We start from the raw sequence: 16,833 nt of genomic DNA, 5'->3' as shown, positions 1-16,833 counted from the left end.
CGCAACAGGAGAGAATGAACCCGAACCGTCATCTGCGAGGAAAAGAAGACGCAACTTCACTCCTTGTGATGCACTCTCTGCGGCGCTTTTCCTCCTGATGATATATCTCCCCAACGATGGTAGCAGTAGCACCGAATCCCATTCTGTGCATTCAGCCTCTCTTCTCGCCCGCTCAGCATCAAACACATGGAGTTCCTCATCTGTATGCTCCGGCTCAAACAGGTATGGCTCTGGGTCTGTGTCCGCTACAAGAAACTCTTCAAAATCGCGTTCAAAGTCGTCCATTGCAGCTACTATAGTCCGGAGATATTGCTAGGCTAAATAAACAGCTGAGGAAATGAAAGACAGATTAATGAACTTAAAACTCAAGTAAAATCAGGAAAGGCTTAAAAGGGACTTAAAGGGACTTAAAAGAGATCACTGACTCCGCCGACCCGATTTCCTCGGGCAGCTTGTTCCAGAGCCTCGGGCCCTGACAGCAAACGCTCTGTCCCCTTTAGTTTTCATTCAGACCTCTGGAACAGACAAAAGACCTCTGCCCGAGGACCTCAATGTACATCCTGGCATGTACGGCACTCACAGGTCAGAGATATAGTTGGGAGAGAAGAGTCTTAAAAGTAATCAGTGAAATCTTAAAATCTGTTCTAAAACACACTGGGAGTCAGTGTAAAGAGGCTGAAACTGTAGTGATGTGACCATGTCTCTTGGTTCTGGTTAAAAGCCTGGCAGCTGAATTCTGTACACTCTGGAGTTAATTAATAGATTTTGATTTTTGAAGATATGTGGGACATGCCTGTATTATTTGGGTTTCAAGAGCATTCTTTGGACATGCGCTTTCAAAATGCGTCTCAATTTGGGTTTTACCGCAGTTTGTAACACAAGGCCTCTTACCTGTTTACAATCAGCTCCGTGCGTTGTACACAAACCAACAACCCAGCAGTTTGCAAGGCAGGGGCAGAGATGCATGCCCAAAAGGAAAGCCCACATTTCTGGTCAGAAGAAGAAACACCTATTTTAAAACATACCCACCATCGCCACCAGTGGAACACTAAAAATAAAAATGATATCTTGATGCAAAGAAGCATAATGGCACAAGCGGCTCCAGCTGTTCCACTTTCACGTATTTTGACATGATAAATGACATTTTAGGGCATGTTAATCAGAGTGCGCACGGCTGTATGTAAACAGGAATATTAGTGGAATATTCATTTTCATTAGCCATGTGAACAGTTAAGTAGGAATATTGTCTTTCTTGGATTAAGGGCAAAAAAATGAATATTTTGTGCATGAAAACATAGTCCCTGTTGGTCTTGGCCTTTCTGTGGGATTTGTTCTTCATCAGAATATCACCAATGTTTTTCTAACAGTGCACTGTGCGTTTGAGAGCACTGTAAAACATTTAAAGCTGTTTTGAAGAGTTTTATGTTAGTTAATTTTATTGGTATGACCATTATTATTCACATCATGATGAACATAAAGAATAAAAGGCCATTGCATGATAAGTATTTCATTTGACATGTACAAGCCTGCGCTGAGGCAGGTCCTCTTGTACCCTTCCAGTCCTATTGATGATCTCCAGTTCCTCGACTAGAGCTGGAGGCATTACTGGGCGTCTTTTGAGTTTCCCCATTCTCGTGCGATCACAGTGCTCCAGTTAAACTCTTGCACAACTGTGGAAAAGACAGCAATTGTTGCTGGGAGCGAGCAGAAATGGGAACGCTCCAACATTCTTCGCAGGGCAAAGACCACAGCGATGGCAAGTTGCAGATTGGCACAGGTTATCTTTTTTTTTTTTCCTGGCCATGCCTTCCCTTTTGTCTCATGTGAGACTTGTCCCAAGTTGTTGTGCCTTCTGTGGATGATATTCAGCACAAAGTTTGAAATAAAGGCTGGATTGATTGCAGACACAGTTTTTGTTGTGTAGGAAAGACGTTTTGAAGTGATTAGAAATGTTTTTCTGAGGACTGTTTTGTTGCATGATTGAGCTCGTATTGCAAAAACAAAGAACATCTGTGTGAAACGATGTTGCATACTGTATTGCATGACAGCTTTCTCTCGCCGCGGCCATAACTACACTGTTAGCCAAAGACCACCTGGAGGTATTTAAGTCCCATTCAAACTATTAGGCTTAACTCTGGGCCTAATGGCTTGGGCAGAGCATCCCATCTGGAAGCTGCTGATGCGAGAAAAGGAATGGGATCACATATCATCCACCTTCAACCACACACACACACTCATACACACATGCACACACATTCATCTTGGGTTAGAGATACGTTAAATATTTCTATGGTTTGCCAATACATGCTGGTTGTATTAAGCCCTTTATGTCATTACACATCAGCATGCGAGTATTTGTGGACATTCACTGGTTTTATTTTGTTGGATAGTTGTTCAAAACTTGGTTTCAGATTTTTCTGCAGAAGTTACAGATTGGTTTGTATTTATTAAAGGGCTAGTTTGACATTTGAAGGAGGTTATTGAAGTTCGTGTGCAGAGTTATATGAGAAGATTGATACCACTCTTATATATGTCTGTTAAAGTTTGTAAAAGTTGAATTTTTAAATGAGACACTTATCCACAGTCAGTGTATTACCTGCAGTAGATGGTTGTCAGCACACCCCCAGATTGGAGAAGCAGGAAGGTATAGCTGTGTACGGGGGGCAGCAGCAAAAAGCATTTCAACCATTTAAAAAAGGTCCACCTAAAAAAAAATCAATATTAGTTTAAGTGTACACTTTATTAAGAATAGTTTCATCATTGTACCTTCCTGTCAGACAGCCCTTAGTGATGGAGAACTGAAGCAGTTACATCACTCTTTTCAAAGCCACCAAACTCCTTTGAGCACAGGAGTTGCTGGTTTACCACTGCCTCAATCAGTTAATTAGTTTGTGTTTATGTGTGTCTGTGGTGTTTTAAATGATTAGTTTGTATACACTAAAGTCACACAATTACATGAACAAACTAAGCGATCAAGGTAGCGGTAGACCAGCAATGTCTATGTTCTGTGAGGTATTGCTTTTGTCAAAGGAGTCTGGTGGCTTTAAAGAGCAATGCAACAGCTTCAGTTCCTTGTTGTAAGGGGCGCCTGGTAAAGGTAAAGCTGTGAAAATATTCTAAATAAAGCGTACAATTAAACTAATATTGATTTATATTAGGTGGCTAAAATATTTCTTATTGCTGTCCCCATTCACAGCACTCAGTGTTGTAGCAGTACTCCTTTCTTCCTCTCCAAAATGGGGTGAGCCAGCTGCCATCTGCTACAGGTATTACATTGACAATGGATAAGTACCACCACAGTGTGTGACTCTGGATTCTGTGGATTCTGTTTTGTTTTAATTATGACTACTCTCTGTATCCCAAATTGCCCCCAGGGACTATAAAGTTTTCCCTTACCTTACCTTACAACCTTAATTTAAAGAATCTTAACTATCCCTTTTAAATATCAAGCATATTAGCATACAGTAACATAAAGACTGGAAACAGGGCTCTGTTCAAAAGTCCCCCCACCAGCAGCTCTAAAGCTCACTAACTTACACATTACATCTTGTTTGTTTAATCTCAAAAACTGAACTGTAAAAATGACACGTTGTGGCCTAACTCTCGTTATTGTTCCCAAAATGTTGAACTATTTATTTAAGGCAACATTCAAAAATATAGCGCGTTATAGTGTGTATGTATAGTGTATTTTATATATCCCTCCACCATTTGATTTGAGTCCCAGAATGCAATGTAGTCGCACTTTATAGATAGTTGTGTGACTCATCAGTGTCTGAAATATCAGTTTACTGCTCACTATACACTAATGTGAGTGTCTCTTATAGGGGGACTATACTAAAGTCTGCTTCATGAGTGTGGGTCTGATTTGATCAGATTTAATTGACAGTGACCCGACAACAAAAACCAAACAACCCAAGAAGTGTCATTAGATGTTAATTCAGATGCATTCTCGGAACCCATCGGCTGTATTCAGCGTCTGACTTCCGGCAGACGGCGATACAGCCTCTGGGGGCAGACCCCCGATTTTTTGGCATTCCGGTTTGAGGAGGCGAATTTCCGTTTCTGACTTCCGTTTATATATAAGTAAATATGCTGAACCATTGCGATGGATTCAGAGTTTGCAGTGATGCCAATTATGTTCCGCCTCGTTAGTTCACCGCACGGACCTTTAACCTGGCAACAACTGCAGCCGGCTCAAACCTGATTGGTCAATATCACGTGGACTACAAACAGCCTAGCACCAGAAACCAGGGCTCTTCCGCTCTTCTTCCAGAGGCAAGATCTCCGGGGTTTGCCTACAGACTCTACATTCACTGAATGTAGAGTCTGTATATAGAGACTAATTCAGATGTTGCTAAATCCTGATTGGTGTGTAGAAGTTGGTGACATCACCTTTTTCCACCTGAGCCCCGCCCACTTCAAACCAGCATGAAGAGCACAGACAAAAACACACATACAGAACTATCTCATGTGAAAATAATGATAAGAATAATAAAGCTGTTTTGGCAGCTTTGGCTGACAATAAGCTCCTGACAAACTTAACCTCTGATGTTATTGTCTGTTACCTCCACTATTCCCTTGCATCCCTCTATATTTGCACCACATTTGATATCTGCACTATATTTCATTTTTGCACATATTATCTTTGTTGTTCATAGTTTTTGTATGTGTTTTCCTGTTGTATTTGTTGTATTAGGAGCACAACACAGGAGCGAGCAACAAAGAATTCACTGCCTGGCATAGAAATATGTTGAGTATGTGACAAATAAAATACTTCAGCAGTAGTGTGATCATGTAGGACTTCATCAGCTGGAGAAACAATGTGAGAAAGTTGTTTTCAGAGGCTGTAAAGAAGAAACTACCTGAACTCTTTCATCCATTGGAGACTCATTTATTTCAAAATCACTTCAAAACCATCATCAACAGAAACAGCAAGTTACTTCTGTACAAACAAATGTCAGGCACTTTAAACAGATGTCAGTGATGCTGTTCATGGTGCTAAATATGGACGGGCTTAGGAGACAGTTTTTGACTGTTGGGACACAAAACCACACGCCTCTGGCTTTAGCAAAGAGGCCACTGTCCCAGTATAAGTCAAAAATAAAAACTTCTCCAACACTGTAAGTGCAATAACTTATTGCAATGGCACATTATATAACGTCACAATCAGAAGTAGAAATACTTGATTAATATACAAAAAAAAGCTGCTTAAAGCCATAAGAAAATTAGAAAGCAATTTCAACCTCGGTAAAGTCCAGAGCAACTCTTCAGAATAACACACACAAAACATAATTTTACATTTCTTGGCAATATTATTGTAATACTTCAATGGTTTATCTCTGGAGGTCCATTATTTGACAAAATAAGCGAAACAAATGTACAAGCAAAAGAACAATATCATTAATATTGCCCACATTCACACAATACGACATTATAACTATGGATCTCAATTGCTTTATTTCAGTAGTATCAACATGGACGGAGCTGCAGAGGAGTGGAGCACTGAGGGAGGACCAGCGGGAAGACACACTCAACAAAGTAGGAATTCAGTCACACAAAAAAGTCATGTAATAATTTAATTTGATCGCATACTGTTTTTATAATGTGTTTGATTATTATCACTCCCATCGAACAAAGACTATACTCATTCAAAATCTTTATTGGACGGAGAGTCATGGCTTTATTTTAGAGGCCTTTTGTCTTTTTATTCGATTCCAATGAACCCACTGTGTAGAATATATTCACAGCATGAGCAGTCATGTCAAAGTAATCATCATGTTGTCACCTCGTTTATTCGCTGCTGACATGAAAGGGCTTGGTTTTAAGGCAACAACAATCTGTTTTGTCAGTGGATGATATTAGGAATTTCAAATTGTTTTTTCTTTCATATGGAAAAAATTACAGATTTGCAAGTCATTTCTACAATTAAAAGCAGGAACTGTGGAGCTGCAATGATGGGTCGACAGAAAAATAATCCACGGCTATGTTTATAATAATTTCAAATAATTTTTCAAGCAGAAATGACAAATGTTCTCTGGTTCTAGCCTTTGACTCTGCTGCTTTTTTATCTTATATGATAGTAAACTGAATATATGACACTTGAAGAAGTAACATTTGGGTTTTAAAAGATCAGGATTGTGATTTTTCACAGTTTTCTGGCACTTTACAGTCCCTCCAGGTTTTCTTGTGCTTTTTTGGGAGGGGATTGTTGCGCTCTGAAACGCTCCAATGCATGTGGTGATGTTTTTAGGCTTTTTTTTTTCGTGATGAAATGGGTGGAGCAAGTGAAAACTGCAAAAACAGCTGTATAATTTATTAAAACTCAGAATAAAACCCACTGTTCTAAATTTGCAATTCATACTACACTAACGTCACCACTAACTCTGCATAGTTAATCTAGTCTCTTGTCAAAGCATTTCAGTCATTCTCTGGGTGTGTTTTTTGCAGTAAAAAAGTATTTGTCAATTGATGTTGTTCATGTTCCACCACAATGCTGCACACAGGGCAAAACAGTTTACCTCCAAATGAGAAACGTTCATGTCACATGTCAGCATCTTCACACCAAAAACCAAGGAAGTGAGTTTGGTGACATGTGAAGACTGCTATGATTGGTGAAACTCACAAGAAACTATGAAAACTGGTCAAATTTGCGAAAAAAATGATTTGACGAAATTGCAAGGTCACACAGAACTCATGGGGATTGGTTTAATTTGTGTATCGTGCTGATTGTGTAATCGCAATATCTTGAAAGGCCTGATTTTAGAGACTGAACAATCGACAATCGAGAAAATAAATCAATACTGAAAACAGTCATAAGTTTTAGTCTTACTCTCAAGATGGAGGACTTTAACGGGCACTCATATGTTACAATGATCAACCAGCTATGAGGAGCAGAAACAGACTCTCCTGCCATCATCCTCACCGGGGAAAGAAAACGGATATGTAGCCCAGCGGGCGTCACAGAGAGATCAGCCAAAAGACTAATGAAGCCTGTCTCTAGCCTCAGCCTGCAGCCCAGCTCTGGTGACAAGCTTATTCCGGCGGGGCAACACACAGAGACACCCCTGCAATCACTGGACATATTCACCACATTCCTGCAGTCCAGCTCTAAAGTCATCACATTACCTAAACATTACAGAATGCTCTTCGGGACGATTGGGGCCACTGATTTGGCCTGCAGTCTCTGGCATGTGGCGGATTGTGTGAGCGAGCTACAAACTCCAAGAGTCATCTCTGCTGAGCCCACGTCTGACGACGAATTGATTATTACAGCGTGTGGAACTGTGTGTGCAGCATGTCCTCGCCGTGTACGCTGTGATGTGCTACGGTGTTCGCAGGGCAGGACGGCTCACTTTGAAGCTAATTAAGTGTGTCTATTCCCGGTGGTTGCTGATTGAAGCTGGCGTGGCTAGTTGGTGTTGAAGGCTGCTGCTGTGCGTTGCTGCGCCTTGTCTGCCGGTTGAGACGGTGTTTCCTGTAACCTGAGGCCTGTGCCTAGCAGGGGAACCTGTGGAGGCAGCCCTGGGGGAGGAAATGACACGTTGGTTTGAAATTGCTGCCAATCCAAGGCCTGCCCTCCTCCCAGAATAAATTGGCACAGGCCCATGTCTGCTCTCGCTCAATTAGACTCTGTTCGCTTATTGCATTCAACCTCTGTCCTTCTTTGCAGGGACATAAACTACCCACCGCAGGCTTCCAAAAAATTGTTTTCTTTGATTGTTTGCTTTAAAGCTGTGGTTCCCAACCTTTTTACTTAAGGGACCCCTTTTCTATCTTTGAGTTAAATGACAAACCTGACGTGAACCCGATATTTTATAGATATTTTATATTATATTCAATGGATAACAAAAACTGTACAATTAACTTAAACTGTGAACACAATAACTGGAGGAAGTTTGTGTAAAAAAAAACCTGATTATGATGAGTTTTGAGCGGATTATTTCCTGTGAATGTTGCATCAGAAATTAATTTTCTGGCATTTTTATACTTTGTTTTTTTACGATTCTCTGAATTGTGTTTTTTATTTTCATTTTTAACAATCTTACATACTTAATAGACTTCTTTTTTAAGTGTTGAAGTGTTTTCTTCTCCCTGATGCTTAGCCATACATCTATTCGAACTGCATACTTTCAAATGCAGGAGCAGGCTGTTTGGCAGACAGTTAAGGCTCTGTGAATATAGCTTGTGTTCAGGTCCCTTATCCTGTAAGATTTTGTGAGAAGTATATATCTCAAATGATAATCTGAGCTTTAAATATACAACTTAATTTAGTTTTTGTCACAGAAATAAATGTAATGCTGAGATGTTATTTACTTTATCTTTTAAGTTTTCTTACACCCTTTAAAAACAGGAAGGGCTAGCGACCCCCCCTGAAGCTTTGGTGACCCCTAGGGGGGCTGGGACCCCCAGGTTGGGAACCTATACTTTAACGGATGCTTTGTAAGTGACAGAAAATCCATCTAAGCTTGGCCTTGTTTTTTTTTTTACATGGCTTTTAAAATGCAAATACTGAATGTTTAGATATGTACTTGAACTCATGTATATGGAATAAGAGACATGTCCAAAGTAAGACACATAAAATGAGTGTGGTGGGATGGGCGGTGTAAAAAACTAAGGAAGTAAAAACGTGAATCAAGCCTCTGTAAATGAAAATACTGTATGAAAAAGCTGGATTTGGCACTGAATTCCTGGATTCTATGAAAGCAATTTGTAAACCATATTTATTATATTGCTTATTTTACTGAAACCTTTCATTATCATGAATGATACCCAGTTTATTGAGGACTAAACCTCATATTTCAATGAGACCTGAGAGATCAAGGAATCAAGAATGAACACGTCTCGATGACATCTTCTTCTGAGTCACACCTCTGTATTTCTCTCACTTTGAGCATCTGCTGATTGTCACAGCCACAGTTGTTATCTCGGTTACGCTGGCCGCTGTAATGGCTTCTGTTATCTCCACAGTCTCTCCCTGTTCATTTGACCTGTGTTATCGTTAGTGCTCTCAGAAAAACTCCCTCCTCCCCCACAGCGCTCACTGTTGGCTGCTCCAGAGTCGAGGGCCTTATGGGGGCGGGGTGGAACTGGGCCGAGGCATCATGTAGCCCAAGAGATGGCTGCACTGTGTTCCTTGGCCTTCATACGCAGCGCAGCTATGCTGGAAGACTTGCGGTCTGGATCGCCATTGAGATCATAGCCATTGATTCCCCCGCCCATCCCGGGACCTCCAAAAAGGCTGCCCATATGTGTCTGTCCCATGTGGCTGCTCCCCGGACTGGGCACGCCCAGGAAGTCAGAGACACCTCCAGGACCGTGAGGGTGAGGCGGCATGCAAGAGGGGACGGAGTCACAAGGCACAACGCAACCCGGCACTGGAGATGCTCCACTGCTGCTCCCGATCCATGAAGGGTTCTGGATCTGGAGAAAAGCAGTGATTTTAAGTTAAAGAGGCTATAATTGATTAAAATCAAATGATGGTGTGAAAGGGGATGCTTGTAGTAATGAAGCTACAAATAGTTATCACCTGAATCTGCAGCTTCTGTATTTACAGGACATTATAGTTTAGGTTTAGCTCATTGTTTAGCTGTCTGGATGCAACTTTACTGATTTGTTTACTCCCACCACTTTCATTCATTTTCAGCCCAGCAGCAGCTGTTTCAGTGAAAAACCTCAAAAAACCCTCCGTACGAAACCTGCTCATCATCAAATGACAGACAGACACAATTAAAAACCAGCTGGCAGTGCACAGATTGTGATGCATTTAGCAGTTAAAGAGACAGAAATTTCCCCCAGGAGTTGGTGGAGACCAAAACCAGAGCTAAAAGGGTGATAATTGGACTTATATTCACCAGGTGGTCAGAAACACAACTCCAAATGAATGATAATGTTGCTCCATAACATCTGTCTGTGTAAATAAGCAACTCTTCGCTAACTAGGTTGCCATATGAACTTAAAGGCCCCAATACACCAAGCTAGCAGTCGGCCGATGGTCAGTGTCAGGCTGTCAGTGAGTATCTGACGCCCTAGTTTTTGGGGTGTGTACCACACTTTTGGCACTAGTTGGCCCTTGTTGGCCCTTGTGGCCTGTTTTTTGGCTGCATGTTGAATTGGCGTCCAACATGGTGGAGCCCATCAGTGAGTGAAATCACTCTGATTGGCAGTTTAGCTCAGCGCACCAGAAGAGAAACAGGAGTGAGAAGAGCAAACAAATGACTAAAGTTTGGAGGTTATAAGATTTTTTTAGGCATTGAGCTCATCAGCAGAAACGGTTCAGTAATGTTCATGTTACTATTTGCCAGCACCGTAAATATAATTTGATCCTTCGACATTGAGTTGTGTTGTTAATGTGCTAACTGGCTAACTAGCGTCTTGAGTCTGTCCTGTTGGTCTTCCAGTTTCCCTTTTTTTAATTATGAATGGTATGGAGAGTTTTTTCCTCTCACACAGATGCAGTGCTAGATGAATGTTGACTGTTGTCTTTGTGATGTGTTCAAGTGCAACTTTTTGGCCAAGACACAGGCAACGTGAGGCGACACAACAATCTGCCTTCATCGCCACTGGTTCTTAGATGTCGGTTTGTAGTGTTTGGGCCTTAAAAATTGATATTATGTCAGTGTTGTGTTCACATATTGTTTCTGCTGCCCCCAAGTGGCTAACTAGAGTTATTGTGGGTTCATTAACAAACCTTACTCATTACCATTTATGACTCTGATACCTCAGATCATGAGTATCTGTGCTACACTTCCATTTCTTTTCCTTTTACCTGTGCGTAGTTCTCAGGCCGAGTCAGTAGAGGCAGCTCATAAGCAGTAGAGAAGTGTGTCCGGACCTGTTGCATCTGGCCATAACGCTCCCTCTTCCTCCACTTGGCTCTGCGATTCTGGAACCACACCTGCAAAGAATTCATTTCATCAGGAAAATACTGACCAGCCCTGACAGAACAAAACTTGAATATCACTTTAAACACAGCGCTCATATCACAGCAAAACCCAAGTGCTTTCCTTGTATAAAACAAGGCCATCCTCTCTGCTCAGCAAGACAAGGTAAGAAACTGAACCACATAAAATGAAGATAGTGAAGCAAATAAATTCTGCAGCACATGAAAGTCCAGGCCCAGGTTTTAAGACTTGACGTGTCTTTAAAGTGCCGTCCACACGGAGCTATTGATGTGAAAATGGTGAGTCTCCCCTGGTGCTGCACGAATCAGCTCCTCCCTTTGATACACAGGCGTCTGCCTCCCTTCAGGCTGCCAGCGTCGACAGATCCACATCTGGGCCTGTAGCCATTCATAAATCACTCTGAGAGAGGTGTGCTCTCCCCCACATGTCAGCATGGTGGGATACAGCGGGGAATCCCTCCGTATAATCCATGAAACCAAAGTTCAACTTTTGACCAAGAATATGCTTTGCTTTGTCCGTCTTTGGGATAATTAAGTATTAGATGCGGTATATGAGGTACTGGGTGATTTCTCCCTGTGAGATTGATAGACGTGCTACTCTGCAGAGAGGCTGTGCTCTCAGTACCTGCTGACAGACCAAGTGCAGGCCACTTAGCCCACTTCTCCCTAACAGTGGAAGGCACTGAAGGAAAGTAAGACTGAGGGGTGAAAGACAGTTTTGAAAGAAAGAGTGCTAAGAGCAAAAAAGTAAAGTTTGTAGCCTAAATATTTCTACTGCAGTCCTGGTACTCACTGTCAATGCTGTGTAATGTAATCATTTCTATCAAGATATTTTTACCCTAATCGAGGGTCTAAGTAAAGAGGGTGTCATATGTTGCGAAGATTGCAAATTCTTTTAAGGCAAATTTACTGTTTGTTTGGGTTATATAAACAAAACTGCCTTAACAAGTGTAGATAAAGATGAGTAACAGCAGCTCTGTCTCCGAGAAATTACCAGAGATGGGACCAAGTCACTGTTTTGCAATTCACAAGCGAGTCTCACATCTTTGCACTCAAGTCCCAAGTCAAGACAGGCAAGTTACAAATCAGCTATGTCCTAAACTCTATGTTTTGAGTCATAATGTGTCCTTCACCAAATGTAATACTATTTTAATAACTGAATAATATATTAAATTGACAAAAATCTTAAATGCTTTTCAAAATTGTTTTGTTAAAACAAGTGGAACTGAGTAAAAGTCCTAGTTTTGACATTATACTTTCATAGCAAGAACTATTAACCAGCACCACAACAGAATGAATTGTTTTGTGTTTTTCTGTCCTGTCTTGTTGTATTAAACTCAGCTCATATTAAAAAATATCTAACTTTCTCTTCCCAGATTGGGTCCTGGGAAGGTATCAAGTATTTTCAAGTCAAAAGGCTCAAGTCCAAAGGAAGTTGTGAGTCATTAGTGTTAAAGTCCAAGTCCACTTGCAAGCCTTTTTTGATTTTGTTGAGTCTAAAGTCATCAAATTTGTGACTCGAGTCTAAGTCATGTGACTCAAGTTCACACCTCTCGAAAATACAACTGATTGAAAGAGAAAATGTTTTTTGAGGAATACGTAAATTACAAATTACTTTTTGTATCAACATAAAGAGGAAATGTTGCTTATTAACGTATCTGGCAAGTCGCAAAAATGTTGATACTAAGCGTATCAGCAAAATGCTCACTGAAAACATATTTCATTTATTTTCCACCAGAATAGGCAATCTCTCAATACAATATCCACTGGTAGTGACTGAAGCTTTATTTTTTTATTTTTACCTTTTTTATTAACTTTTAGCCATAATCCTGATCCTTTCCTGACCGTAATCAAAGTGCTTCTTTTGCTTTAATCTGACAGGAATCAGGATGTATACCCCAGATCCTGGTGTCACAGTCCTGCACTTTGTATATTCACCATCCACCCCACCGCATCCTTATGAATCCAGTGCGGTATATAAATGTAGTTAAATGTCATGTTTCATGAACTCAAAGAAACAACAGCGATTACATTGTTAATGTAATTATGTAAACAATTTTGTAATATACAAATGTCATGGTTGGAAACAGGGTTGGAAATAGTGACATTGTTGGCTTTATAGAACACCCACTGGATATTGATTATAGACAGAGAACCGACCACCTTGTAGCCAAAATGCATTCCTTGGCACAAGCCATTTCTTTTCAGTCTGCTTTAAGTCTTACACTGCTTTATAATTGGTTAAATATCAGCTATTTAGACACCTAAGTGGCTTCCAAACTACTACCATGCTCCTATATCATGTAGCAAGATCCTTACTTAAATGATCTGTGGAAAATCTTTTCAGTTTTTAAACAAAATTGCCAAACATTTGTTGGTTCCATCTTCTGAAATCTGCTTGTGAACTCTACTTGTCTTTGTTTTCATCATAGTTAACTGAGTATCTTTGGGATTTGGACTGTTGGTTGGGCGAAACATTTGAAAAGACTTCACCCGAGCTCTCTGAACTTGTGAAGAGCATTTTTCTGTTTTCTGATGTTTTTATTTAATAGACTAGACCAGATTCTAGTTTCAGATACCTTCAGTCTGCATGTTTATCCAGCCTTTTTATGTAGTCACTTTCCTCTACATCCAACTCACACAATATGTAGATTTATCACTTCCTGCCCTCTGTTTGAATTTTGCGTAGTATAATAGTCACGTGATTGCAAACAAGCTATTGAGAACGTAATCGCTAGAATTATCGATGATGAAAATGATGGTTAGTTGCAGTCCTAGCACGCTCCTATTGTATTTAGCTAACATATGAGACACTTCTGCAGTTAACATTTGATGTTGGGTAAAGTCAGACTAAAATAAATTTTGGCCTGTTAATGAAAATCTATTAAATCACAAATAATATGATTTCATTTACCCAGTAAGACAAATTAAGACATTAGTGACATCTGCAGTGTTTCAAATGATAAAAATTTTTGGCAATTATTAACATTCAATGGCATTAAATCTACCAAAGCTAAAATATATATATCTATACATATATATATATATATATATATATGTATATATATATATATATATATATATATACATATCAGATTTTCAACCAGAGGCTGCATGGATGAAACAACTGAGGAGAAAATCAACTGTATTCCTTCCAGCAACGAACCCATTGTGTGACTGTTGGTTTGTGTTCTGTGACTTTGTCTTTATCAGCACTGTGTGCAGGTGGTTAATCTAAGAAGAGAAAAAATGGTCCTATTTTTTTGTACTTGGACTTTTTTCCCTTTTTGCCATTGTATCAAAAAAGGTATTGAGTATCATGTTTTTCTAGTATGGCGTCAAACTTTAAAATTCTGATATCATTCTTACCGTTTTAATCCTTAATACATTAATACCATAAAATGAAAGCCGGTGGTAGCCTCCTCATCTATTTCTCCACATTTTCTCCTGTCCTATCTGTTCATCTCTGCTGTTCCATAATATAATCACTTATAACTTTCCCTAATCTTTCGTCTACAAAGTTTTCTCACATCTTGTTGCAAGAGAATGGAGGAGCAAAGGGAGGTACTGGATGACTCCACATGTTTATTTGTATGTATTTGTTGGTTGTCTGAATCTTATCCTCCCGAGAGGGAAAGGGAAACGTCTTCAAAGAGAAAAGAGAGAGCGATCCTGCTTCGACACAGGGGTTTGAACTTGGATTGTGGGCTGATTCCCAGCCCAATCAGCTTGTGGTTTTCACAGTCCCTGACATGCAATTTCCCCTCAGTCAACCTCCTCAAATCCCCCCTCATCGCTCTCTCTCTCACCATTTCTCTCAGTCTTAAACGCAGCAGAGCTTAGTGACAAACATGAGCAGTGTTGCACAAAGATGTGATTATTATAAAAGCAGACGGGGTTTGATATGATCCCATACTAAGTTTTTCTCACAGTGCAGGACGGGAATTTTATTCAGTGACATAAAATCTGCTATAAGCACCACAACATGCACACAAACCTGTCGTTCTTCTGACCAGATAAAACAACTAGTTAAAAGCTGGCTTGTTTTCAAAGAGAGGACCATATATGGCCTCCTGTGGCACATGTAGCCGCTGACTGTGTTTTTGCGAGAAGGTGACGTAAAGAAATGTCGTCTGACTCCGACATTCCTCGGGTCAGCTGGCGAGATTAGAGGACAGCTCACCCTTGCAGAGTGGTAAGATGATATCTAAGGCTGTGGCTGAACCCCAATGTCAAGGTGAGGGGTTGTTGCCCTTTGAATTATATCATATGTTTGGAGGGGGGCTGGGAGTCTATGTTATGCTCCCCCTGAGGATATTGGGTCTATTATTGTTTAAGGTTTGTCATGTCTTTTCTTTGGTTCTCCTTTGGTTATGTGAGCTCAGAACATCACAGCTTTCCAAATATAAGCCTCAGCACAAAAAGCCTGATTGTCCTGATAAGTGCAAAGCTCGGTCGCAGTTATAGTTTTAGTTTCTGGAAAGTTGTGACACTGCTTGATTTATCGGAAGGTAATGTTAGCCAAGTTACACCTCTTTTTCGTTGATGTTTCCGTCCAATATTTTAGATATTCATACACAATAACACGTTATTATTTGGTTGTGCTTTGTAAAAAAAAAAAGACCTAAGAAATATTTTCTTTCTTTATTTATTTATTTGGTAGCTGATGGAATAAATTTTCATTCAGATCATTAGAAGAGTCTTTAAGATTCCGGAAGGAATTTCAGCACAGTCGTCACTGTTGCTTAATATCTTCTGAGTTTTTCAAAAATCACCAGGTATTTATTTTAAGGAAAATGGGACGCTCAGCTCTGTGACTTGAATGTAATGGTAATACATGAGAAGCACAAACTGGGGCTAAGGTTAAAGGAATACTTCATCAACATAATGATCATTTGCAAATCTTTTAGTCATGCTGTGTAACCTTGAATTTGTGAAGAAAGCTTTGTTTTTCTCACATTCCTCCAAGGAAAATGGCCAACATATTAGTTTCTTGATTGAGTATGTAATATGTTAAACAATAGCAAAACTCTATCAAGACATCGGTTTACAAACTCTCACACAACTTGTGCAGCATAAACCAAGTCTCATTTATCCAGTTGTATGCTCAGTACTTCCCAAACACATGCATTTTCACTAGGGCTGACCCCCAATAGTCGACCAAATGTTAGTTGACCAGAAAGGTTGTTAGTCAACATGATTTCATTGGTTGCTTAGTCACAGAAAAACAAAACAAACAAAAACATGTCACTCTATTAGGAGCTGTGCCTTGTCAAAATAAATCAAAACCTGTATGACTGGACCATGTGGGAATTTAATTTGAAAGGACAGACACAGGAAGTGGCCACGCTCAGCAGTCAGACAGGAGTCAGGTTAATTTCCAGGACTGGTACCTGCGGTTATCACACAGGCTAGTTAATAACATGTCAGGCAGGAAATCCAAAGTGTGGGATCATTTTGAGAAGGTGAAGGACGAACCCAAGGTGATATGTAAACTCATCTTCATTGGTCGACTACAAACATGACGTATCATCTGAAACATGGAAGTAGCTACATGCCCATTAGCCCACAGCGTCATTAACAGGCGGCTCGCTCAGTGTGTGACGTGCACTTGTAGATAAAATATAGGCCTATATTAATGAAGGTTCATTAGTACGGTTTTGTATTTCTCTGTAATGTAGCACAGTGTTAACAATGTTACTGATACTATTCTTTCTCACACCTTCAACTCAAACCATTGTGTTGCCTCGCCCAAAATATATAATTTAATAATTAAATTAACATCATAAACATGCGGGAAACTAGTCGACTAATGGCCCTAAATGACGACTGTTGGTCGGCTAGGAAAAGTCTTTGTCGGGGGCAGCCCTAATTTTCACTAAAAAAAAAACTTTAGTATTTAAAATTAAACTGGAAGTGAAACTTATCAATGT

At 40.1% G+C, this 16,833-nt stretch overlaps 1 protein-coding gene across 1 annotated transcript in view; it reads right to left on the bottom strand.

The window, feature by feature from the left end:
* Positions 1-4,883: 4,883 nt before the first annotated feature.
* Positions 4,884-16,833, bottom strand: part of alx4b (ALX homeobox 4b) — a 28,017-nt gene continuing 16,067 nt past the window's right edge. The window contains exons 3-4 of the mRNA XM_050073178.1: positions 10,766-10,894; positions 4,884-9,420 (exon numbers count right to left, since the gene is read on the bottom strand). Of these exons, the coding sequence (XP_049929135.1) occupies positions 9,100-9,420; positions 10,766-10,894 (450 nt within the window). The 3' untranslated portion in view covers positions 4,884-9,099. The remainder of the gene's footprint in view (positions 9,421-10,765; positions 10,895-16,833) is intronic.

Source organism: Epinephelus moara, chromosome 20, assembly GCF_006386435.1.
Source record: "Epinephelus moara isolate mb chromosome 20, YSFRI_EMoa_1.0, whole genome shotgun sequence".
NCBI classification, from domain to species: domain Eukaryota; kingdom Metazoa; phylum Chordata; class Actinopteri; order Perciformes; family Serranidae; genus Epinephelus; species Epinephelus moara.
Note: the sequence above shows the minus strand (reverse complement) of the source record. Positions and strands in the feature narration are given on the sequence as shown.